Genomic DNA, 27,087 nt, shown 5'->3' with positions numbered 1-27,087 from the left:
ACTGGACCAATGAAGCAGTTACTCCTCCCGCCCCTCAGCCCCAGGGTAACGCCAATTCACTCTCTCTCAGGATCTGCCTATTTGGGATATTCATATAAATAGAGAATTTGTGATCATTTGTTCCCAGCTTCTTTCACTAAGCATAGTGTCTCAAGGTTCACGCGTGTTGTACCAGTGTAGGGGAAGTGATTATCAGGCTTTTCTGCCCTCCTGCCTTCAGGATTAAGGATGGATCCCAGTGGTCCTGAATGCATGCCTGATGGCGGGCACCTGGAGTGGGGAAGTGGGTAAACCTGGGCTGAGACTGGGCCTGTAAGGGCGGCGTCACGGGGATGGAGGGGAACATGCGAGACAGGAAGGGAATGAAAGCGAATGAGCAGAAGAGAGAGAACGAGGCCACGAGAGATTGCCGGAATGCCCAATAAAGAGTGAGGACTTGCTGGGAGCTAGAAGGCCTGCCAGCCCCCTGGCACCCCTGCCTGCCATGTACCTGGTAAAATCCCAATAAAAGCCTGGAAAAGCCACCGAGGGCTCCAGGACCCTCCTTTACCCATCTGCTCCAACCATAGAGATCCTGAACTGTGCCTTCCTGCTGGCACTACAAACAGGCATCAGCTTTTCACTCCTTTTTAGGGCTGAATAATATTCTTTTTTAATGAATATGCCATATTTTGCTTATCCATTCGTTGATGGACATTGGGTTATTTCCGTGTTTTGTGTATAGTGCTGCCTTGCACATTCATGTACAAGAATTGGCTTGAACACTTGTTTTGAATTATTTTGTCTATACCCCTGAACAAGAAATACAACGGGGAAAGTATTTTTAAGTCTTAAAATATTTGGAGTTCATGAATAAGGCACTTGGGGATCCACTGAAGTTATGGGTACCCAAGTAGAAATGTAAAGTTGCACGCTTTCTACCAGGTGCAATATTTCTGAGTTTTTTTGTGTGATTCTCCAAGGGGCATTAACTTAATAAAAGGTTAGGATTCGCTGGTCCAAAACACTGAATGCATTTAGGGTGTACTAATTGCACACCCCAAATACCCAGATAAACGGGCTCAAACCAACTGGGTGTGACACAACTTAATTTCAATGAACTAAAATACATCCCCTCCCTTTTTACCATCTCCGAGATGGGGTGTCTTCGAATCAACGGTTTGTTATCTCTACCACCAGGTGGTGCCCATGATCTCCGTGCGGGCTCTCGCTCATCCAGGCTTCATCAGCTTTTGGGGAATTGGTGGGAGAATAACCCCAAATCAAACAGGAAGCCCAAGCTACCCTGGGGAGTCAAGTGATTGTGAGAAGTGGATTCAGCAGATGGGAAGCATCTAAGCCATCTTTTGGAAGGGGGAGTGAAAGGCAGGCTGGCTCCGGGTTCTGACAACAACTTAGAAGAGAGCTCACTTCAGTAAGTAAAAATGCTAAGACGGCACGTGTTATAGTTTAAATGGCAGCAATCTGTTACTTTATCAGTTGTGCGGGAAATGATGGTAGCATCTTAGATTTACTAAAATACAGTAGCTTGGCGCTTGGCTTTTTGGAGCACATTCAGATTCCCTGCAAGCTAGTCCCGAAGCTCCGGGCCCCTCAGTCCCCATCCATGTAGGTCTCTTTACCTTTGCAGACAGGCAGCGGCCCGTTCCAGTGGGATGGCTGCCCCAGGATGCATCGGATGGTCACTTCGCCCATGAGCTCGAAGCCTTCGTAGCACATGAAGGTGAGAGACTCCCCCGGCAGGTAGAGCCGCTTGTACAGGATTTGGTACCCGTTTTCAGGTAACCCTGGGTTGTCGCAGGCCAGGGACTCCTCCGCTGCAATGCAAGCCAAAGGAGCTGATGAAATGAGCCCGATGGAGTGGGACTTGCTCGGAGCCCACGCGTCTGACTTAGGCCCGACTGCCCTGCATCCCTCTCTACCTCCCCACAGTGAACTGTTTTCCACTCCCCAGACTCCCTTTGCTACCTCTGGGCACACGTTATGGTACAGTCTGGTTGAAAATCTTACTGGCTGTGTGACCTCCAGCAAGGACCACAACCTCTCTGAACCTGTCGCCGCATGTAAAATGGGAATACTAGTAGTACCTATCTTGTAGGGATTTGGAAGATTCACTAAGATGATAAGTGTAAAATGCTTGCCATGCTCTTTCCATGCTCTCAGTGAGCAATGAATAGATGGTGTTAAGTTATGAAACATTCCTCCAGCTTCTTACCTTACACCTCACCTGCTTACCCAACCTAGACAAATCTTGTCTTTCAATGCTCAGTCCTCATTTTTACCTCCTGCAGGAAGTCTTCCCTGATGCCCCCAGTGTGTAATTGAGCCACTAGTCTTTCGTGCTCTTCTTCTGCCCCAGCACTGCATACATTGTATTTAATTATTTAATATAAGTTTTTCTCAGTGAAGATGAGCCGGTTAAGACACTCTTGAAGCTCAGGGGCATCAGAAATTACTCTGACGTATACAGGGGGAGCACTACGAATGACCCTTGGTAGCTTAAGACTTATTGGAGAGTTGAATCTGCAGGTTTAACCCATTCCAGGCTCAGCATGTGATCTAATTCCTTCTGCCAGCACATAGGTAGGACACAGGGGTGAATAAAACAAATATAATTCTTGGTCCCATGGAACTCTTGAGTAGGAGACGCACAGTATAATAAGGATCTCAACTGGAACCTCAAATGCTTGGCCAAGACTAATCCTTCCACTAAACCAAGATCAGCTCTAGGCTTGAAGTTCACACAGGGGTACATCAGAGCAGGCTGGACATGCAGCCAGTTTCCGTGCTTGATCCTTGAGTCAAATCACAATGCCTTCCTTAAATCAATCGTGAGGCCCTTAGATAGTGCTCGCTTATGAATCCATGGGAGATGCCTAAAAGGACTGGTAAGGAATCATCAGCCTTGTAGAATGAGCCTAGGGTATGAGCTGCAGGAAGGGAAAAATCTTACTTTTATATTTATGACATCTAGGACTCACTTCCAAGATTCAGTTCCCTACAAGCTGTTGACCAGCGCTTTTATATTTATAACACATTGATGTATCATTAAAAAAACAGGTTGGGCATGTGTTACCTTTATAATAAATGCAAAGAAAATCATGGTCAGGACCTGCATCCATCATGCCCTAATGATTCCTCTAAAAAAGTCTTTGAGTCTTCACTCCAGCTGAGCTCTGTTCTGCTGGGGTTGGCTCTTACTGCTGCATCTGCAAAGCCTGGCATATAGTACCTGCCCAAATAAGGCTGCTTGAAAGAGCACCGGTTAATTCCCTTGCAGGAAAGTGAGAATAAAGTGCATGACCTTGTGTCCAGTGACCCGGAATTCAGGCCTGGCTGTGCACCTGCCCATCTGCAGGCAAGACATTTGACCTCTCTGGACCTCAATGTTCTTGTCTATAAAATGTGTGATTTACAGGGTGGAAGGGAAGCAAGTGGTCCTTAAGAGAAGGCAAATCTCAGGTGAGTTACCTGCAGTGTAGCAAAATGGTCAGCAGGTGGCAGTGGCTACTCAGTAGGATTTCTCCACAGCCCTGCCATTTCCTTTCACAAATGAACATATTAATGACTCCAATACGTATTTATTGAGCACCTTCTATGTGCCAGGCACTTTCCTTGGCCCTGGACCTATATAATGATAATCCAAGATAGACATGGTCCCTGCCTTCATTTAACTTGACATTTATGTATTCCATAAACATTTTCTAGGTGCCAACCCCATGCTAGGCACTGTCCTGGCCCTAGGGACATAGTGACAAGAATAAATTCTTAGACCTGGTTGTAAAGGAAAATACTGACAGCAGGTTTAGAAAGATTAAAGGGAGGCATCCTCAGCTCTTCTCACCTGGCTGTTATTAGACCCATACCAAGGGCATTCTTTCCAAAGCTCTCTAGATGATTCCACAGTTCAGCCAGAATTCAGGGCTGAAGGTTTAGGGCTCAGAACAGCTGCTTTGGTGTACTGACATGATTAAGGAATTAATAATTTAACACTTAATTTCCAAGGTATTCAAGTACATCAGTTCAAATCCCCACCCCCATATCCCCCAAATCCTTACAGGTAGCAACAGTAATGACTGGAGTAGCCACCACTTACTGAGAGCCTCCCAGAAGCCAGGTGCTCTTTGGAGGGTCCCATCTATTAACTTATTTAATTATTGTAACAATCCCAAGACAGATGTTATGATCACTTTCCCCATTTTACATCTGACCAATGAAGCACAGAAATACTGGCGAGTCTGTCAAACTAGTCAGTGGGAGAGAGAGGATTCCTATCCAGGCGGCCCAAATTCATCATTAGTCACCATATCAGACAGCAATTTTATAGATTAGGAAACTGAGGCACAGGGGGATGGGTTCGTGAAATTCCCACAAGAAGGAGGCGACTGAGCTATGATTCAAGTCCAGCATTCGCTGGCTCCAAAATCAGTCTGATTCATCCCCAATCCAACTATCAGGATGAGTCTGAGTAGAATCCCATGTGCCTTTTTTTGAAAGCATTTGTGTCTGTCTTCTACTACCAGAAGACAGCAGGAATGATGTGAAAAGTGACTTGATTTTGAAAGTAGAGGTCAGGATGGGCTGTGTGACCTTGGGTGAGTCACTTAACATCTCTGGACTTCATTTTTTCCTGCCTGTTAGCAGACTGGATTAAGGCTCCATTCTTAGCTGAGACATTGCTGGACAATGACATTCACACCCAGACAATGACATTCACACCCACATTTTGAAATATCATTGTCTGAGGTGAACGTTCTCGACCTTGATGCTACTGACACTTGGGCTGGGTAATTCCTTGGTGATGGGAGTGGGTCTGTGCACTATAGGCTGCTGAGCGGCATTCTTGGCCTCCACCAGCGAAGTACTAGCAGCAGGTCCTCGCCTCCAGTTGTGACAACCAAAAATGTCTCTAGAAATTATCATTGGCAAATGTTCCCACAGGAGCCACATCCACCTTGATTGAGACCCATTAAGGTTTTAAGTAATTCCATTTGCAATTTTGGGTGACCCCAACCCATTCTCTCCCAGAGATTCAAGTGAGTTGAACTGCTACAGACATAAATTACCCTGTTTTTTTAATCCCCCCCCCTTTAACTATAGGGCAAAAAAATGTACATTTTTGGTGCACACTGAGCAAAATGCTCAAAATCAGTTTTCCTAGTTATTGTTCTGAGTGGTTTGTATTCTAGCTCCCTAGTAGGGGAACATTGAAAGAAGCTGAGTGGTTCTTAGCAACCAATGTTAACTGAGCATTTACTATATGCCAGACACACTGTTATAAGCTTTTATGTTGATTATTGGCGTGATTGTTTCTTGAATCTTTTCGATGAGGACACAAGCTTGTTGAGAGTCACACCTCTGTCTCAGATTGTGCCTTTATAGGGGACGCACTTGTTGAAAGTTGAATGAATTGCTTTCAACAACCCTGTCTGGTAGGGAATATTAATCCTTTTTCCACAGACGAAGGCCTTGAAGCCCAGAGAGGGCAAGTTTCTTGCTGGAGGTCACCCAGCAGAGCTGGTATGTATCACTGTGAGACCCAGACTGTTCCTGCTCTCTCTCCCTGGCCTGTACTTGAAGTGGCAAGGAGCAAGTGGGCTAGGAGGGAAAAGACATGGCTCTGAGTCCCAACTGGACCAACCTAAGGCCTTGGGCAAGTGACTGTGAACAGAAGCTGTAGACAACCAGGTTTCTATAATTCGCTCTTCTGCTTCATGCATTTGTTGATGGAAGATCTTTGTCAATAGTCAAGCATCAGAGCTTCACCCAGCATTTGGGGCTGCAGTGATGAGCTGGGAAATGATGCTCTAGTCATCCCATCCAACTGCAATCCCAGGTTTTCCTCTCTCTGCCGTGTGACCTCAGGCAAGCTACTCACCCTCTCTGGGCCTTCTATGCCTGCTTTTAAGTGGACACACGTATCACTCACGCTGTTTTGTGGGGTTAAACATGTTCCTGTTGGGGAAGGAATTAGCATAGCAAAGATGCTTATCAAATTAGGGCTGTTCTTTTTGATCAGTGGAGGAAGCATTTTAAAGTTACTTTATGGCCAACAACCTTATAAAAATACCCCAGAACCCAGGCACCACCTCCCTGCCACGTGGGCACTGGTGGCTGGCACAATCCTTCTCTTGCCTCCTGTATCACCTCTGGCAGCCCCACCCGTAGCATTGCTGCAGCGGCAGTGGGCCCTTCCCTCAGGATCCTGCGAGGATGCTGTGTCTCCTGACACCCCGCTTGACTCATGAACTCATTAGCATGGGTGTCAGGGAAGCCGTCTCAGCTCACACTGCAGCTCCAACCTTCCCAGCATTTCCAGGGAAGGGTGGCCCCGCCGGGAGGCAGACGGGCTTCTTAGAATCCAGCAGCCTCCTCACAGCCCAGAGGGTCTCCTGGGGCCGGGCCTCATTAGGAGGTGCCTTTTCTGCTTTTTTTCAAGGATATTTCCACCTTTCGCTACTGTTACATAAGCTTGTATTTTTTTTTTTTAAAAGATTTATTTATTTATTTATACAAGCACTGGGTACATTCAGAAGCGTGGGAGGGTGAGAGAATTCACCAGAGCCAGAGCGGGGAGCAGAGCAGGCAGAAGGACCGAAGTATACTGCTGAGGGGAGCAGAGGTCTGCGCGCCATGTGGGACCCTCCTCCGATGGCCGGGGAGCAGCCGGGGATCGAACCGGGGTCGCAGAAGCTGTGGGCAGCCTCGCAACACAGCGCTCAACCGCTGTGCCACCGGGGGGGCCCATAAGCTTGTATTTTTAACTTTTCATGTCTGGGGCTCTGCAGCTGAATTACTCAGAGGCTTCTGGTCCCCCTACAATCACCCCAGGGAAGTAGAAACTGGGGGCTTGGAGCAACAGAAACTATTGCCCCAGAGTTCTGGAAGTTAGGAGCAGGCAGCAGCAGGGCCAAGCACCCTCTGAAGCCTGGAGGGAGACTCCTTCCTGCTTCTTCAGCTCCCGGTGGCCCTGGCCAGTCTTGGTGCCCCTTGATTTGCCGGCACAGTGCTCTGAGCGCCCCATCTCCTCGGGCCTTCCCCTGTGCCTTCCCCTCCTCGGGTCTTCTCCCTCTGGCCAAGTCTCCCTCTTCTTATCAGGATGCCCATCCCTGGATTAGCGCACACCCCAATCCTGTAGGGCCTCATCTCAGCCTGATGCCACCTGCGAAGTCTTTACTTCTTAAAATTTGTTTTAAGATTTATTTTTATTTATTTATGCATACAAGAACTGGGGTGTAGGCCAGAAGTGTGGAGGCGGGGCAGTGAGAAGATTCACCAAGACAGAGTGGGGAGCAGAACAGGCAGATCTACTGAAATACACGGCTGAGGGGAGCAGCAGGCAAGACAGGAGAGGTCTGCTGCACCACGTGGGTCACATCCCCGGCTGGGGATTGAACTCATGCCATAGTGGCTATAGCTTGATACCGCTGAGACTAACCCCTGCATCACCAGGTAGGCCCTGCGAAGTCTTTATTTTCACCAAGAATAGTCGCAATTCAGGGGCAAGGACTCTTGCTGGAGACACAATTCAGTCCCTTAAAGGAAGTAACCAGTGTCAACCTTGCCCAAAGGCCTGGGGGCTGGGGAGGAGCTGTGTGGGGGTGGAGGGGTTAGGGCCACTGGCTCCAGATCCCCTGGGATTGTCCTTGCACAGGTCTGCATCCTGCTAACCTCAGTGAAAGGATGGGGCTGGCTCTGCTGGTGGAAGGAGCCTGGACTCAGAGGCCAAAATGCTACCCCTGCCTAAGAAGTTGTGACTTTATCATTATTCTCTGAGTCTCGCATACACGCACCATGCGTTTCTGTATTGATGATGTGTGTCTACAGATGTGTGCATACAAGTACATTCACTTATATGTAATCTGGTTAGTGATGTGTTTCACCCATTCAATGAATCACTGTCATTACCTGTGTTTTCCTTCGAGCCTTAGTTTTCTTCATATATGTGCATACCCACATATACTCATACACATGCTACATACACACATGCAAATATATACAAAGCTCTTAGCAAAATGTCTTGCAGTCAGTAAATAACACCCACTGCTATTCTCTGGAAAATACATACAATAGAATATTGTTCAGCTTTGAAAAAGAAGGAAATTCTGCCATAGGCGACAATATGGTTAGGCCTTGAGGACATTTTATGAGTGAACTAAGCTAATTGCTGAAGGGAAAAATATCGCATGAATTCACTTTAGAGGTTTTTAAATTGGGCAGGTTCATAGAGCTATGGAGTGGAATGGCGGTTGCTGGGAACTGGGGGATGGGAAAGTTGCTAATCAATAGGCTTAGAATTTCAGCTGTGCAGTAGGACTACATTCTAGAGATCTGCCGCGGAACCCTGAGTAAGCACGACCTCATTCTACACTTAAACATTTGTCAAGAGGTTAGATGTAATGTGACATGTTTTTACCAGAAAAGACCTCCTGTCTGAGAAGAAAGAAAATAACCCAGAAATGCAAACTTTCCTCTAGTAAAGGAATCAGTGTTAATGAAGGGACATCTACAAAGCAAGGAGAGAGACATAAACCCAAACCTTGCACTTATTTGGGTCTGTGTGGTGACTGCTCTCTGTGGGCAGAGGAAACTAAATCTATGAACTCGTAGTACCCTGGTCTTGACTAAGTCACGAACAGAACAGAGAGGAAGATCTTCTATTTGTTTGAATTTGACAGTGCTCCGTTCTCTACCTGAAGCAGTGGGTATCTCGGTCTTAGTTTCCTGGCAGTAACAAAGGAAACACGTATCTCCTGCGTAGAACGGTGCCTGGTAAACAGCAAGTGCTCAATAAGTATGCCCCTATCAATGGAAATGCACAGGACTTTCCGGCTTTCCAGTTATCTTCCAACAGCAATGGCTGTGGCCCACCTCAATCGCGGGGCTACTTGTTCGCATGTCCAGCACAGCTTGTGGACCAGCTGGGAGACTTGTGAGAGTCAGAAAACAGTGCCTGCGGGGGTTACCCAAGTCCTGTTCTCAGCACCATCACATCGGTGTAAATGAGTCCATGAAAACCTTACTGTATTTTTTTTTTTTTTTTATGGTCTAAAGTTAAACTCTTGATTCCCCAGCCCTTTCAGACCTTCTAGCAACTTCGGCAGCTCAAGCTGGCTGTGCCCCTAAGGGCATTCGTAATGCACTCAGGAAGTGTTAGTGCTGCTGATGGATTCTAAACCCCAATAGCCTTCAGGGCTCTGTTCCTTCTGTAGAAGCTCATGCTTTCTGGAGGCAGGGGTTCTGAGCTCCCCAGGTTGCTAGGCTGCCTCTGGCTCCACCCCAGCCTGCTGCAGTTGCAAGAATCTCCAGGGAGTTTTAACCTGCCCTCCCAGGGTGATTCCCATAGGCCACCAGGGTTGAGAGCCTCTGCCTGCTCCTATCCACTCCCCTGCTGGTGAGAATAGGAACCCCATTCTTCAGAGAGCTCTTGGAAACTTATGGAACTTTTTTGGCAAAGAAACCTATGATGTCTTGATTTTGTACTTTTTCAAATTTTACTCGATAGATATATCTTTCTAGCCAAAGTGAGCTACCCAATCACACCCAAAATGTTAGTTTCTCCAATTCATTTTTTAAAAAAGTTTTTCATTTTAATTCCTTTTAAAAAATTATCATTTATTTACCATTTTTTTAATAGAGGCATGTTTTATTCATATATTTGTTTGTTTGGTTTTTGTTTATACATGCACTGGGTACAGTCAGAAGTGCGGGAGGGTGAGAGAATTCACCAGAGCCAGAGCAGGGAGCAGAACAGGCAGAAGGATGGAAGCACACCGCCAAGGGGAGCAGCGGGCAGCAGGAGAGGTCTGCGCTCCATGTGGGACCCTCCTCTGGTGGCCAGGGAGCAGCCGGGGATTGAACCGGTGCCGCAGAGGCTGCGGGCAGCTTCGCAACCCAGCACTCAACTGCTGCGCCACCGGGGAGGCCCCATTTATTTACTATTAATTGAGATAATATTGGGATATCCCATCAGGTATTTTTTAAGCAAACATGGCTTGGATGGCCCCATGAAGCTCAGGACAAGGGCAGTTTAAATGCACTCTACTCAGTACTGCCTGGATGGCTCAATTTTAAATAGAGTCAACAGGGTTTGCCTGTAGTGTTCCCTGTGAACTAGCTGTGTGATCTAGAGCAAAGATTTCACCTTCTGAACCTTGGTATCTTCCTCTTAAAGTGGAGGCAATGATGCCAGACTTGCAAGGCTATCTGAGGATGAGCAGAGGGAAACTTGGCCAAGGATCTTGCACGGTGCCTGGTAAGTTTACCATAAATATTTGAGTATTGTAGAGTTTTACCTATATTTTCTTCTATATATTTTATGGTTTCAGGTCTTATGTCCAGCTCTTTTATCCATTTTGCGTTGATTTTTGTGCATGGTGAGAGTTAGTGATCTAATTTCATTCTTTTGCATGTGGTGGTCCAGTTTTCCCAGCACCATTTATATGAACAATGATGTAAGATACATAGAAATAAATGAACTAAAAACAAAATAAAACAAAACAAACAAAAAACAAAAAATCCGAGTATCCATGCCCTCAGTCTCTCCTAGCTACTTCCCTGTGATAGTCAGAACACACGATCCAGGGCAGAAGGCCTCCACTAGCAGCCCAGCCCTCCACTAGCAGCCCTCCACCATGAGTGAGGAATCCAGCCCTGGACATGCACCGGGGCTCTGCCAGTAACAGACTCACAGACACAGTGGGGCAGGCGTGATGTCCAGATGGGAGTGCCGGTTTCTCTGCTGTAGCATGTGAGCAGAGAGCTCCCTTCAAGCACAAAGCCCGGGTTGCAGGTGTATTGGATGGTGGTGCCCACCAGCAGAACAGGGTCCGAGATCAAGCGGGTCGAGTGGTCCACTTCTCCAGGGTCGGTGCAGTACATAACTACACAGACAAGGCGAAAGCAGACCAAGTGTGTTAGGGCTCCTGACGATCACAGGTTGGCTCAAAATTACAGAATGATCTAGAACATTTCCTAACTTATTCTCCCTTTTGGAAGGTAACACATTTTGTGCTCCTCAAGGTGAGCCAGGATTAGAGGGCCTTGAATTGAATTCCACATTTAGGAATTTGCCCAAAGAAGCATTTGCATCAGGGCCCAAAGATCTGTGTACAAGGTTGTATGCTGCCCAGCTGCTTATACAGTGATGCAAAAAAGAGACAACGCAAATCCTTTGACAGGGCAAGAATTAAAAAGCATGGAATAGTTATTGCAAAAAACCCCGAACAATCACTAGTGACAGCCAAGTGTAGTGCTTGAATATCCTAAAAAAGCATCCACTACTTTTTAAATAAAAAAATCAATACAGATAAAAGGACAACAATAAACCAATTAAAAAAGAATGAAGTAGACAATCTGTCTGGTATGAAAAGGTATTTGTGTTTCTGAATCGAGAGGAAAAGCAGTCACAAGGCAGTTTGTATCAATTGCTCTCTGTGCTGATGAAGTTTATCTGTGGCTATTTCGGTGTGAATATCTTTATATGTCTATACACACACATGTTCATACAGGTGTAACACACATATCATGTGCTTCCAGCTGGAACAATTTAAATAAACTTTAAAGACTGGAATCATCTCTGGAGCAGATGATTGCAAAAAATCTTCACTCTCTAGCTCATAATTTTACTGCTGCTTGAGTCCTACAAGTCAACATTTGTTACTCATGTAATTTTAACATATGGTTACATATTTATTCACTTATGTATTTAAAAAATGCGGTGTGTTTGGCCTGCAGCATCACATTAGTTTCAGGTGCCCAACATAATGATTCCATAGTTGCGCACACTTGTGAGATGATCCCCACGAAGTCTGGTTACTGCAAAGTCACCCATTTTTTTTCTTGTCATGAGAACTTTAGAGATGCAAATATGCATTACAATATCCTTAACTATGGTCTCCATGCCACACGTTACACTCCACGACTTACTGTATAGCTAGACGTTTGTACCTCTTGACTCCATCCCCTATGTCACACACTCATCCCCAACCACACACATCTTTTAATGTCAAAAGTGTTAAGCGCTGTGAGGCATTCACAACAGCTAGGCACTTCCCGGGGAGCCCCATGGTCCTAAGGAGATCCTGCTGCCCTCCTTTCATGGAAGGGAAAGCAACTAGTGAGTCCCTGGCTTGAATGGAGAGCAAGTGGGATGTCCAGCAGGCAAACACAAACACCTGCACACGACGGGCTTGATGCAGTTATTTGCTCTAATTTGGGCCTTTTCTTGGCAGAAATGGAGGCAAGTGAGGAAACGCAGAAGAACTAGTTTATGTCTTCTCCAAGGTTTTAAATTGTTTTGTATAATGATAATGGACTTCGCGTTCATGAGTTGGTGGTGGGACTTGGGTTACCAATACATGACACATCAAACACTCACACACAACCACACACACACAGCCAGCAGGTGTTTGTGAAACAGAGATCTGTTTATATAACTGAGTTTGTGACTCTTTAACAACTTCACTTATGTTTCTGTAATTATAAGGAATTACTTTGATGTTGGGATGTTTATAAGAATTGTTTATAACCCCCATGATACTCTCTGTCTCTGCTCACATTTATTATCTATTATTGTGAAATTGGTGCTCCAAGTCATGCTGAACAGCTTTGTCAAAGTATTACCAAGATTTCCAGCAAGAGGGTGTGGACTAGAACTTTATGTAGGAGGTGGAAGCAAATGGCTGAGGGTGGGGTGTGGAGAGGCCATTTCCAATTTTAAATTCTCCCCCTGCCACTAAGTGTAAAAACCAGAAATACTTCCTTTTCCCAGCCCTTCTCAATACACTAGATTCAGCTATCACCATGCTTAACCTGTAGTAGGAGCAGGGAGCAGACAGAAGGAACCAGGGAGCTGGATGGGTGCTGTCTGTGTAAAGTTTGCTATCTGCTATAGGGATTTTCAACAGGAACTACAGGGGCCAACTTGGACTTGTTTTGCTTGGAGATTCTAGGTATATATATATATATATATATATATATATATCAAAGATTTATTTATTTATACATGCAAGAGTTGGGGTACAGGCCAAAGATGCGGGGGCGCGTGAGAGGATTCACCAGAGACAGAGTGGGGAACAGAACAGGCAGATTGACCAAAATACACTGCTGAGGAGAACAGTGGGCGAGTCAGGAGAGGTCTGCTGTGCCATGTGGGTTGCTCCCTGGCTGGCTGGGGATCGAACTCACGCTGCGGATAGCTTCATAGGTTGTGTCTTAACCCATTGCTCCACCAGGGAGGCCCTTCTCTAGGTATATTAAAGAACTGAATTTGAATGATGTTTTTATACACACTGCATGCATTACTATTCACCACAGTCCACACCACTCTCTATTGTATCACACCCAACCTATTTCACTCATTTATATTCTCTTCTGCCTGATGAAGGCATCTGAGTCTGAGATTCCTGCCCTAGAGCTGCAAATTTGTGTGCCACACTGATGAGTTGGTGGAGTAGGAGGGAGGGCAGTTTCTACATTCAATAAGTTAACTGCAACTATGCAAAAAGCACCCCGTGGGATGGATTTGCTACCTACTGACTTAGAGGAAGAAAATAAGTCTCTTACTTTTCTCACAAAATGGGGGGTCGCTGCTCCAGCTGAGGTCCCACTGGCATGTGAGGGTGTCACTCCCCACAATGTCATAGCCGGGGTCACACTGGTAGGTGATTTTGGCTCCCCGCACAAGCTCTGTATGAGACGTGGTTTTCCAGCCATTCTGGATCTCAGGCAAATCTGAGCAGGAGTCGTTCCTTGACACCTCTTTAAAACAAAAGCATCATCCTTAGATAGGGAGGTGGTCTTTTTGTTTGGGGTTCCTTTGACAAATATCAGAAGAAAGAGAAAATAGAAGAAAAAGCCTCCAGAAATAACTATCACATCTTCCCAAATCTTAAATTGCAAGAAATTCTTCCAGATGGAGATTTTACATTCCCTCTTCCCATGGGCCACTGAACTTAACATTCTCTTGATTTCTCTTAACATTCTCTAAAGTCAGTTTAGGATTTAGAGTTAGAATTCTAGCTCTGGCACTTGCTAGCAGTGTGCTGAGCAGTGGTCACTTTTCTCTGTGTCCCAGTTTCCGTACCTCTCGTGAATGTCATCATACCCATGCCTGCCTTGCTGTGGGAGCCAGATTCCAAGTCTCAATAATTCTCACCCCTTGGAATTCCATTCTTAGCCTAGTTCTAGCCAACACTGAGTTGTGCTCATGTGCAGAACCAGCAGGGTATTGCAGAAGTGATGGCATGTGACTTCCAAGGCTAGGCCCTAAAATCAGTGCTCTCTTGTGAATTGCTTTCTCTGGAGGATGTTCAGGCAGACCATTGGAGAGACCCAGCTGGAGAAAATCTGAACTCTCCTGTCAACAACTGGCATTGACTTGCCAGCCACATGAAGGAACCATTTTGGAAGTGGAGTCTCCAACCCCAGTCAAACCTTCAGCTGAGACTACAGCTCCGGCTAACATCTAGAATATAAACTCATGAGAAACTCCGAGTCAGAACTCCCAACTTAATGCTGCTCCTAAATTCTTGGCCATAGAAACCATGAAATTGTTAATTTTGGAGGGTTATTTTCACACAGTGGTATGTAAATAATATGCTTTCCTTGATCCTAAGAATGTTTATAAATCCATGGGTTTGATGAATTAGTAATATACTTTTGCATTGCATATTAAGATTAAAAACTAAGAAAAAAAACCAAATTGGGGCATTCTTCAAATCACATTGCATATCATCAGTGAACATTAACCACACTCCAGAAAATGCTACACATAGCTTATTATCATGCATCTTTCTCTGGACTAATTCTGTTCCTCTCTGACAAACTCTCATTACTAAGGCAACAATCTAAAGTCCACTATTACTATTCTTGTTGCAAAGTGCCCACTGCACAGATTTTTAGAAGGGAGCTAATTATGCTGTGTAATTAATTTGCAGCTCTTATGTGCTTCTGGGGAAAGCAAAGTACCTCTATTGTCTGCAGGAAAGTCATTCTGAGAAACAAGCAATGGCTTTTCCTGGGATTTCATCATGATTTTATTTGAGGAAAGGAGATCTCATGGGTGTCTGCAAGAAGAAGGGAGAGGGAAATGGCTTCTAGAATTGCTTAGTGGGGAACAGGAGTCTCTATTTTTAGGCCTTTGAAAAATCAGCCAAGCCCTGGATTTGGGACACAGCTGCAAATGTTAAATCTATGGATTAAGGGGGAGATATGGGGGCAAATACTGGATACTTATGCTAAATGCTTTGAGACTGAGAAAGGTTTGCTGGTCTGACTTTTCCATATGAACCAACACGGCTTATGTCATAGACCCCCTGCCTCCTTGTGGCAGGGATCACATTTGTGATTAGTCAGTTGCAACCAACATACTGCAGGGCCAACTCCAATGGCACCTCCATGACTAACTGGGTGGCCTTGGATAAGTCACCTGAACTTCATGTTCTTTGGTTCGCAGAATCCTCCTCCAAAGACCCCAGTTCAGGAATCTGCAAGTTAATCAAACACCCCAAGAGTAGGTTCTGAAATGACTTGTGCCTTTTGATAAGAATAAGAAAACTGGCCAAGGATTTGGACAACTTCCCTTGCAGTTCTCTTCTAACTTTTAGAAGTTGTGTGATTCCCGAAGTGCCAGTTAATATCTCTGAGCCTCCTTGTCCTCAATCCTAGAGTGGAGACAAAAATCAAAGTCCTGCCAACCCAAAGGATAACGTGAAAGCCAATTAGTGTGTAAGATAAAGTAGCCCTAAGATGAGTTATAGGGGTTCGTTGATTTGTTTGAACAAGGCTTTATGAACACCTACTATATGCCAGGCCCAGGGAAGAAAAGGATTTGAAATCTCATGGTAAGGATTAGCTTCATGGTCCAACTTCTGGGCAAAAGAAACACACATGTGTGTGGAATACTTGCTACCATTTACCAGTCTCTTGCCCAGGCAGCTCTCATTAATCAGTCACAGCCATCATTTTCTTTGAATCAAACTGAAACTTTCCAATCCTTCTCAACACGGCACTCCAGGGAGCCACTGTCATTTGTTTGGAGTTGACCTACAATGTGTAACTCTTGTATTAAACCAGCATTAGAGGAATAAACACACGAGGGATGAATATCTCTTTGAAAAACACAGCCTAATCCCAATTTCCTTCCTTCCCATGCACTGGACCACAGGCACTGGTGAAGTCCAAGAAGTAGTGAAGAGAATGGCTCTTTGTAGCTGCTTGTGCAAAGGAGAATTATGGGAGGTCAGAGTGTTCTTATGAAAGACTGACAGCAGCCACCGCAGATAAGCCTTCAATACCTCCAATAGTTGGGGTTAGGCCTAGAGGTTAGCCTAGGAGTTTCAGAATTCTCTAGATGACCACAGAAGCCCCTGACCCTGCCATCTGATGCCTCCTCTGAAAGGGAGTTGCATATATGTCTGGTTAAATCTAGATCCTCATAGCAAATACCTCTCTCATGCCAAGGCAGACATTACTAATCAATCATGGCATTCTTTCTCATCACCTTCAGGCACAACCTCCTCTGAATTCTTTCTAACAATCTTCAATATAGGTAGTCCCAGGCAACAGATTGGCATCAAAATTGAATACAGAAGGCTGCCTTCCCTGTGACATTAACTCTGTGTGTGTGTGTGTGTGTGTGTGTGTGTGTGTGTGTGTGTATGTTTTTAAGCAGAAATAAGAACAAAAGGAACTGTCTTCTCTTGGTGTCAGTCACATTGCCAGGCTGTGTATCCTGAGTTCTCTGGAATCCCACAGATTCTCCCACAGCATGAACACATGCTGCTGACATTGTCTGTCAATGGAACTACCTCACTTATTTTCTCTAACTGGCTCCAGGGCAGAGAGAGTATCCTTTTTATTCCTATATCCTGGTGGCTAGCACAGGGTCTAGCACAGAAGAGATGCGATGAGGTTTTTGTGAACGCAACTCTGGGAAAGGAAGATAATACATTTGAAGATGAAATAAGATGATGTATGTGGGAGTGCCTGCCAACTTTAAATTGTCACACAAATCTAAGTTTCAGGTTCAGTTACCAAGAATGCCTCCTCTTCAAGTTGTTGTCAAACTAATTTTGGCCAGACTTTCTGGTTAACCTTGGGCAGCCTTGGATGGAGTCGGATTTCTGCCATCCAGCGGAATGCCATTCTGGAGGTCTGACTCAGACACCGGAGGAGACAAATGAACAAAACCATGACCTCATCTTCCAGTGGGGAGGGAGGGGATGGCTGAGGGGATAGATGGAAGCCAAGAACCAGAAGCCTTCCCTGCAAAGGCAGCTGACTCTGGAGGGCCACTGGCCTGGACAGCCAGCACATGCTGTTCCCCAATGCCCAGGGCACTGCCCAGTAAGCAGTAAGAAACCATGAAGTAGCAGCCATAACAGTCTGAAAATACTTAGCAGCACCATCAAGGGTAAAAAGGCCCCTGAGAAACATAAAAAAGACAGTCAACACTTGTGTGCGCCTCTCGAGAGGTGCATGCAGAGCAGGCAGGGATGAGAAATGCCCACCAGCTGGAAATAAAAAAACAATGGATTTATTTGCACAAGCTGGAGGCTCCTGGAGACAGTCAATGATCAGGGGAGTGGCTTGTATTTTAGAGGCAGGTGGTTCAGAGAGAACAATTTCTATTAGGTGAGATGAGTACATCTTTACGATAAGGGGAAGAAAGAACCAGACATGGAAACTGTCCAGAAGAGGGTCTTAGGTGGTGGCGGTGGTAGTGGGGAGACTTGGCAGGATGAATCCTCTTTTTCCCTGATTTATCCTAGAAATCAGGCTGTCAACCTCTTGGTAGGCATCATCCTGGGAGGTGCAAGAAGGTCCCTAAAGTGCTGGATGAATCTGGCGCAGAAATCCTCAGGCTGCAAGCACTCACAATTCTGGATGGCAAAAGATCTAACTCTCCCTTGCACTTCTCAGGTTCTCTGTTGTTGCAAGGAATGTTGTAGGTGGAGAAACCCTCAGAGCTGGGAATGGGAACCCTGGGGTGAGCTCAGATATGCTCCTGTACAATAAGTCCCTTATCCTCAGTGGTCCAGAGCTTCTACTGTGTCACGAGTTGCATCAGATGCTCTGTTAGTTCAAGTCCCTTTCAGGGCTGGAATCAGTGCCAAGCTATTGGCAGCCCAGTGTTCCTGTCCCTGGGATGATGCCAACTTTCTATGTGGCCATAGAAAGATGGAGTGGTGCTGGGATCTGAGGCATATTGTAGAAGGGAAGTAGAGAGAATGGCCTGGATGTGGAACAAGGGAAGAGGAAGCAGCCCCAGAAAACAGGAAGGTGTATTCAGTCTCCTGGGATGGGCAGACAGAGGTGAGCAGTTGGGTGGTGATGGGTTGGGGTAGGGAAAGAAAGCGTTCTGTTTGGCCATGTTAGGTCTGAGAAGCCAACTGACGTGCAAGAGGTCATAGCAGGGAGTTTGTCTAGATGAATCTGAATTCACAGGAAAGGTCAAGGTTGGAGGTACAAATTGGGGATCAGTGGAAAACCTGGAACTGGATGAGAACACACAGAGTGAGTCTAGAGAGAGCAGAGGGCAGGGTCCAGGATGGAACATGGGACCCTCCAATGTTTAGGGCTGAGTAGAGGAAGGTAAAGGATCTCAGGGGGGATCCCAGGGTGAGGAGGGAAGGGTGTGAGTAGAAAAAGCAACTAGAACAAGAAAATATTGGATGGTGAAGTGTGAACTTAGCTTAAACTTAATAGCTGGTTGGTTTTTCTTTTTTTTAAGATGGGGAGAGAAATGATTTTAAGGGTACAGTGAAGATCAAGGAAGACATTTTATTTGATTATTTTTTTAAAGATTGATTTATTTATGCATGTAAGAACTGTGGTGCAAGTCAGAGATGTGGGGGGTGAGAGGACTCACCCGAGACAGAGTGGGGAGCAGAACAGGCAGATCTACTGAAGTACACTGCTGAGGGGAGCAGCAGTGAGACAGGAGAGGTCTGCTGCACCATGTGGGTAGCTCCCTGGGTGGCCAGGGATCGAACTCGTGCTGCAGTGGCCGCCAATAGCTTGATAACGCTGTGTCTTTAATCCCTGCACCACCAGGGAGGCCCCCAGAAAAGACATATTTTACATCTTGGGGGTTCTAATGCATGTGAGGTAGGAGAGAAAGAGCTGTCTCATTTCAATGGGGCGTTAGGGGAAGATGCGTTCTTAGGGGAGAACCAAGCTTCTGTTGAGGCAAGCAACTGAAGATGATGTTTTGAGAAGTTGCAAATATAGGGGAGTGGGTGGACAATATAAAATCCAAGCTGATGACGAATGAAACTTAGCTCTGAGGCATAATCTACTAGAGCATGTTATCAACCTTGTGGAGTAGGTGATTCCGTTTGCAGATGAAGTGAAGGAGTTTCAGAGAGGTCCAGTGACTTGCCCAAGGTCACACAGTCACTGGTGTCATTGCTAGGACGCAAGCCCTGGTTCTTTCAACTAGTGAACTAAAGCTCTTAAAAATGACATCTACTTATTGGCCCAATATATTAACTAGCCCATGTAGCATAGCCTCCTCCCTCAATATGTGTTTTTAAAGGAAATCATCTTAACCTGTAACTAAACACAAGGAAAAATAGGCGTTGACTGTATGAGACACCTACCTATGTAGTTCATGATGAACCCCTGGCCCTTCCCAAAGATGAGGCCGGCAGGGTCCGAGTGGAACTGGATGGTCAGGTCTGGCGTGGAGGAGTACAGCTTCTGGGGCCCACTGCTGCCAAGGTACTGCCCCAAGATGTGGGGTGTGACCTCATCTCCGTCGTAGATGGTCAGGATGTCACTGTTGCTCAGGTTGAGGCTGCAGGGCAGAGAGAAGAGGAGGGTCTTGTGAAGCAGAGTGATGGGCCTTCGACAAGACTTTGATAGACTTTTTCAGGCCACACACCCTTTCTTAAGACACTGTGTGAGGTCCCTCACTGTGTGAGGTAACCAGGACAGGCTAATCCTTCCTGGTAGGCTGGCACATAGGTGTGCAGATGCCTGGGCACCCTGCATGGAAGTGACCAGAATCCAATGCTGCGTGGTAAGGAGAGCTGCGCTCAGACCCTTGTCATGGGCGAGGCTGGGCCCGGGCACCAGCCTACATGCCGCAGCGAGGCAAGGTGCTTTCATTTTTCTTTGACGCAGAGCAAGTTGATGGTTTGCTAGTGATAACTTGTGTTTTCATGTAAGGTGAAATGATCCCTCCATTTATTATGTGGCAGAGTCCTCAAAATCAATTAGGCTGCCTGTTATGTTTAAGGGGTGGGGCAGAGGCCCTTTATTTATGAAATATGCTCAAACCTGCTATCACTGTTCGTAGCATTAAAGGATGACACATTTTCAAAGATTTGAATGCAAGAAAGTCCCCTGACACTAAAAGTTTGGCCTGCTGTGGATAGTTAATAATCCAGAAAACACTTCAATACGCCACAGAAATGTGCTCATGTCAGTCACGCTGGATAAAGTTGATCTCTGCTTGAAAGAATGACAGGTGATCTGGCTGTGACCACCTCCGTCATGACAGGTATTAACGCGTGCCTCTTTCCTTTCTTTCCCTGGGAGCTTTGTCCTATTGTGTCCCTCTCTCTAGTATTTTTTGAACACCTACTAAGTGCCAGGCACTGTGCTGTGCTCAGAAAATTAGGAGTCACAGAGGAGTAGTATATTTAGGTTAGTACCCCAGGGATTGTGGTAGGAGTTAGGGTGAAGGTAAGCACAAAGGAAGGCATGGAAATCAGATTGGAGGCAGCATGGAGGCCTCCCTGGAGGAGATAATACTTACTCTGGAATCTCCAGACAGAGTAGGAGACCACGTGGTAGATAAGCAGGCAGTGGGAGAGGGCCAAGCAAGAGGTAGAGGGGGAAGGGAGAGCATCCTGGTTCCTGAAGACACTTGCCCAGTGGTCAGCGTGCCTGGGGTACAGACACAGATCTGGGGGCCTAGAGCATTCTGCAGGAGCCAGACTAGGGAGGGCTTCAAGGGCCCAGCATGGGCATTTGGATGCCATCTTGCTGGGGATGCAAGAGACACTGAAGATTTCCAGTGGGAGCCACCTGACTGAGTATGTCACTGCAGGGGAGAGGCATTCCAGGACAGGGCCCTGCGCGAAGTTCCTGGAACTGACACAGACTGACAACAGCCCTCCCCGCTGACGGCTTCATCTAAGAGTGATGGGCAGGGTAGGGGTGCGGCCGCCCATGCTGGAGCTTCAAGTAGCAAGAACAAGCCCACAGAAGTGCATGGCGGCGTGCCATGGAAGGTTTTGTCCCAGAGGGTAGGGGTGGAGGGCATTCACCACAGTGTCCCCTCAGCACCTCTCATAGTTCCTCGCACAAAGCTGTCCCAAGCGGTGGCTTAGGGAGATTTTAATTGCTCTCTGAATCTCATCAGTTTCCCCTGCAGGACCCCTAAAACATCCTCTCCTATAAAAGCTGTCTGTTTGCTTTACACGCAGGATTTTAAGACAAAGTCCTGGACTCCCCCAACTCCCTGCCAGTTTCCAACCAGCCTGCAGCTTCTAGACCCTACGATATTGAAATTCTTTTGCACACAGTATGTGCTCAATAAATGTTATGATATGAGAGTCTATTTGACAATGGACAGAGTGGGATTGATGTCAGCTCTTGACCTATGACAGGGAAGAGACTTTTTGTTCTAGTACCACGTGACATCAACCACTCAGGAAAGGGCTGGGCTAGCAAGTGGGAGACTCGGCCTGTGGCTCATACTTACTCCTTGAGCCGACTTCACAGCCGATTCGCTCTTAACAGTGTGTTCCAGACAGTGTGCACCTTGCCTTTATGCTATCATTTATTTCAATATCTAAGTGCAGCAGAAGCATCCACAAGGGTGCAAACTTTCATTTTAAAACCATAGCACAACTCTTTGTTTTTTGTAAAGTTGGAAGGAGCAGCGCTCTGGAATGAGCACACCTCCTTGGAAATAAAAAAACAAAACATGGTTTGATTCTTGGCTCTGTCCACTTGAAGGCATGTGGTTTTTCTCAGGTTCTTTGTCTGAAATAATTATTTCCAGTCTATGTCATGGGCTTTGGGAGTGAGATAAGGAAGGCGGAGATCTGGGATCAAATTCCAGGTTCACTGATGGCACCCAAGCAGGTTAGATCAACCCGTGTGAAGGTGACATCCTATGTGATAACATTACGGCGTCATCACCATCATCATTGTCATCACCACCACTGACATCATTAACATCATCACCATCATCACCACCACCACCATCACCGCCACCAGCATGGCCACCATCACTGCCACCATCACCACCACCATCACCATGATCAGTATCTTTTTCGCTGTGGGTCGCTGTTTATATCAAATGACTTACATTAGTGGTTCTCTAGAGGTGGTTTTGCACCACAGAGACATTTGGTAATGCCTAAAGACATGGTTGTCCCAACTAGGGGGGCTGCCACAGTTTGGGAAACAACCAGAAATACGGTTAAATATCCTACAATGCACTAGACAACACCCTTCCCCACAGTAAGGAGTTATTTGGCCCAAAATGTCAATAGTACTACGATTGAGAAACTCTGACTTCCGTGAATACATTTTGTAAGGTGTGCAGCAGACTACTAAATGCAACTGCTGTTGTCCTGGAATTTCAGTAGTGGTCCCCTAAGCTAAGAACAGGCCAATCGGTACTAAATATTGAGCCTGGGTTCTCCAGAAGCAAAGCCTGAGTGAAGAGCTGAGTGTTTCCTGGAGGCCCATCTCAGGCAGCACTGGGGGAGACAGAAGCAGCCAAGGAGTCAATTCACGGTACACGCATGGCGAATTCCACCAGACACAGGTTCAGTCCTGTAGGATGTGAGAGACAGTGGGGTGCACACCGGGAGTGAGGGAGCTGGGCATTTATTCTCCAACTTTCCCCTCCTTGCCGAGGGCTTCTGCGAAGGGAGGAATCTCCTACACCTCTGGCCTCCCCCGTGGCAGCACCGAAAGCCTTCTGTGGAGGTGGAGAGGCCTGTGGCAGGAAGCCATCATGGATAGGCGCTGGCCAGGGCCCGGGGCTCAGGGAGGGCACCCATGGCTTTGGCCAGCACCCTCTATGCCGCTCTTCCAATCCGAGCTGTGTCCCCACCTCTAGCTTAAAGATCACTGGGCCATCGGAGAGGATTGCAGGAGTGTGGGGAAGGGCGGGGAGAGGGGTTGGGGCCCATGGAGGGGAGAAGGTCTATCACCCTCCCTTAAGTCTGGTGGGGAGGCTTCAAGGAAATGCTTGGTGGCTTGGACGGGGTCAGTGACCCCTGGAGTTTTGGGGAACAGTGACTGCATTTCACGCTTGCCCAGAGAAGAATTACGATAAAAGTCAGACTGGAGCTGCCTGTCTGCCTGCCTGCTTGCCTGCCTGGTGGTGGGACAGAGAAAGGGGACGCGGGAGTGCGCTGCGTCATTGAGGAGAGAGGTGAATACATTCCTCAGCACTAGATGTGAGCCTTAAGATGCGCAGAAGGGGGTCTCCTTAAAAGCGTTTCCATCCTGAAAGGGTGATGGCACCCAGCAGGGGGAGGTCCAGAGCAGCCAGGCTCAGGAGGCTTTGCCCAAACCAGTGCTCTGGAGGAGCAGAACACCATGTCCTGTACCCCCACGACATACGTGAGGTTGTTCAAAGACAGAAGTAGCCCGCCAGGCCTTTCTTCACTGCAGAGTCCCCAGTTGGGGAGCCTGGCAGGAGGGGGGTAGTTTGAGAATGAGTAATGTTTAGAGCTGTGTGATCATTAGCTTGCACTGCACTTGTTACAACCAAGAGACCCATAAAAGCTAAGCTTTCACTCCGAGAAGAAAAATATCAGGAGAATGTGCATGAAGGGGCTGTGGGAGAAAGAATAAAGTGATTCGCTGTTGTACCCTTCTGTGTCCACCTTCCGGATAGACAGGCTCCCGTGAGGTCTACACACACATGCCGATCATTTATTTTCTGCCCAGTCTCTGAAGATGAGCCCATGTCTTCACTCGCCCATGCAGCTGCATTTGCTACGCTGAGTGCATCCAGGGTCCCTGGCGCTGGGATGTCCTCGACTTGAAAATGAGAGATGTAAGAGCAGAGATTGGCCACAGGGCAGAATGAAGCTTTTTGCTGAGGATTCAAGTGAGCTGTCAGCCAGATAACGCAAGGAGACACCGAGAGATCAGAACGTCAGTTTGACTCTAGATGGAGAGGAGCTGACAGGCAGGTGGGCTTGCTCTGACTACAGTTGGGTGTAGCAGGCTCGCCTCAGGGAGGAGTCTACAGGACAGAGCTTCCCAGGGTCAGCTCCTGTGTTAGTCCCTCTCAGTAGCCAGAAGGAAGGTTTCCCTGGATGCAACAGCCTGAGTTCCTGCCAGAAGACCTCAGTTTCTATATCTTCTTCTACTGTTCACCCCATGGTCTTTCTGTTGGACTACAGAATACCTCATTGCCTACTGACTTCACCCTTCCCTGACCTCAAGCCTTCTCCCCACAGCTGCAATGAACTCTTGTGAAACACAAATCTGGCCCCTTCACTCAGCAGATCAACAGAGAAGCAAATCAGTATAGCCATGCAATGGAATATTACTCAACCATGAAAAGGAACAATGTGCTGTTGCATACGTGAACCTTAAACACTTTATGCTAAGTGAAAGAACCAGACATGAAGGGGTCATGCATTGTATGGCTCCTTGATAATAAATATCCAGGACAGATAAATCCATGGAGATAGAAAGTTAGTTGGTATTTGCCAAAGGTTGGGGGCAGGAGCAGGGTAGGTGAGGAATAGGGAACAATTGTTAATAGATATGGGGTTTATTTGGGGGATGATAACAATGTTTTGGGACTAGATGCAGGTGTGGATTGTGCATTTTGTATGTAGTAACCACCACTGGGTTGTACATAAAATGGTGGATGAAACATTATGTGAATTTCACCTCAATTTGAAAAAATGCGCCTCGTCTCAGGGTAAAATACAAGTTCTTGACCCTGGCCTCAAGGGCCTGTGCTTCTCTTCTTTACCCTTCAGCTCCCCGCAGCTTCATCTCTCATTGTCCCTTTCAACCCATTGTTTTCCATTCTAGAATGTAAAATGTTTTACATTCTGAATTACTTGGCAATCTCTCCAAAGAATGGTGCCCCTGCTCACCTCTGGGGCTTTCCAAATACCAGTTTTTCCACCCTGAACAGCTTTCTTTCCTCTCTAGACCTGGGTAACGTCTGGCATCCACTCATGCTTCGCGGAGGCTCCAACCATCCTCTCTGAGTCTGGGCTGGGAGCTTCTGCGCATGGAGCTCCGCTGTGGTCTGGGGCATGTCTGCAGCGCAGAGACTGGCGCTCCTTGAGGCCAGGAAGCCATCGCATCCGTCCAGCGCACCGCTGTCTCCCCGCTCTGCGTACATGTGAATGATGTGGGGGAATCAGTGGCAGCTTCAGGCAGATGTCTGGGCTCAGCCTCAGATCCCACTGGGAGTGAACTGACTCCATCTCAGCCTGGGGTCCCTGGCCCGCAATGGACTCTTACTGTGCCAGCTGGTGGGAACTCCTCTCACTTTCAACATTTGTTTCTGGGGGTTCATTTGAAAAGCTCTGAAAGATTGGAGCTGCCCCCAGTGCCTTCTGCCCTACCAGTCTGCTGGATCCTTGCTGCCACACCCTTCATTCTTTTTAGATATGCAGACCTCCAGGATCAAACCAGGTCAACCCTGCTTGCCTGATCAGCCTCACCCCCTTCACTCTGGCCTTGACCAGTGGGGTTCTAGCTCCCTCCCTCCCCTTGTCCAGCTGGATGCTCCAGGCACGTACCACAGTCCCTTCCGGCGCTGATCAGCCATCTATAGCTATGTCACCCAGTGCCTGCACTGGGGTGTCTTCCAATTCCTCCAATTCAGGACAGTAAAAACACTTGTCCTCCTGGACTTCCAGAAAGGATCTCCCAAGACCTTCATTTAGCTTCAGAATAATAAGAAGTCTATGGAGTATCAGGCGCTGGAACCACAAGAACCCCACGGGCTAAGACTTATGATCAAGCCCATTTTACAGATAAGAAACTGAGACCGAACCAGGAGAAGTCACCTAAGAACCTGACCTGGGACTCAAACCTTGGGCTGTCAGAAAACAAAGTCTAACATCTCAGCCATTATTTAATTTGATGTTCTGTAAAAACCACATATAAGTGTCTCTGAAAAGCGTGCCTGGGGTCAGTCTTGTATCAGCAAATGTGAATAAAAAATTACAGTAGAATCTGCAGAACGATGACACCCCACTCACGCCCCCCTCCTCTGGATGCAACCTAACAATTAAGTCATTGCTCAAGTTCATTTGATTGGACTCATGCTTACTAATTTTTTTCTATCAAAGTAACATTTCTTCTCTCTATAGCCTCTCTGTCAAAAGATTTTGTCTCCTTAACATTTTACATCTCTCCTTAGCAAATTTGTTTTTGTTTTTCTTTGCCGCTATGTCACAGAATATGCAATAAAATCAGCATTAAACTGCTTACTTAGTCTGAGTGGCTTTATAAGATTTCTGTTATGGTTTCTGAACTATCTAAAAAAGTGTCTGGGAAGGCTGCATGAGGAACTAGTTACAGTGGTTGCCCCTGGGGAGGGGAATTGGAGAAACGGGGGTGGGGGTGGGGTTAGGTGAGAAACTTAATTTTCACAGTAAACCCTTTTGTATCTTTGAATTTTGAATCATGGGAATGTATTACCTCTTCAAAAAGGATAAAAACTGCCTGAGGGACCCTCATTATTGCCTTCACTAGGATCCAGAGAGTCGAAGAGGTGAGCCTGGAATGCAAATTTGAATTTGACACAGATTAGCAAATTCTTCTCTGTGAAGTGATTTTGCTCCTGGCCAGCAGAGGGCAGTGTATGCCCAGGCATGGTGTAGGAGGTGCTCCACCCCCTCACCGGCACCCCTGTCCAGGGTGGTGGGTGAGCTTTTTGACTGTTGAGCAGGAGTATAGAAAGAAAGGGTGAAGAAACCACGTTCTGTTCTTTCTTTCTAAACCAACATCTGACCCTTGCTTAGAAATCTTGTCCTTAAAAGGTTTTCCTGAGTGGTATTTTCCAGATGATTTTAGGTAGACAAACATATTTTAAAATATCTAATGATTATGTATTTA

General features: G+C 46.6%; 1 protein-coding gene across 1 annotated transcript in view; it reads right to left on the bottom strand.

Annotated features, from left to right (window-relative positions):
- SEZ6L (seizure related 6 homolog like) overlaps positions 1-27,087 on the bottom strand; it is a 66,000-nt gene that overhangs the window by 8,632 nt on the left and 30,281 nt on the right. The window contains exons 10-13 of the mRNA XM_054694682.1: positions 19,608-19,804; positions 13,567-13,761; positions 10,692-10,883; positions 1,623-1,817 (exon numbers count right to left, since the gene is read on the bottom strand). Coding sequence (XP_054550657.1) covers positions 1,623-1,817; positions 10,692-10,883; positions 13,567-13,761; positions 19,608-19,804 — 779 coding nt within the window. The remainder of the gene's footprint in view (positions 1-1,622; positions 1,818-10,691; positions 10,884-13,566; positions 13,762-19,607; positions 19,805-27,087) is intronic.

Source organism: Talpa occidentalis, unplaced genomic scaffold (assembly GCF_014898055.3).
Source record: "Talpa occidentalis isolate TD23 unplaced genomic scaffold, MPIMG_talOcc4v2.1 talOcc4.14, whole genome shotgun sequence".
NCBI lineage: Eukaryota > Metazoa > Chordata > Mammalia > Eulipotyphla > Talpidae > Talpa > Talpa occidentalis.
This window is presented reverse-complemented; position numbering and strand designations above follow the sequence as displayed.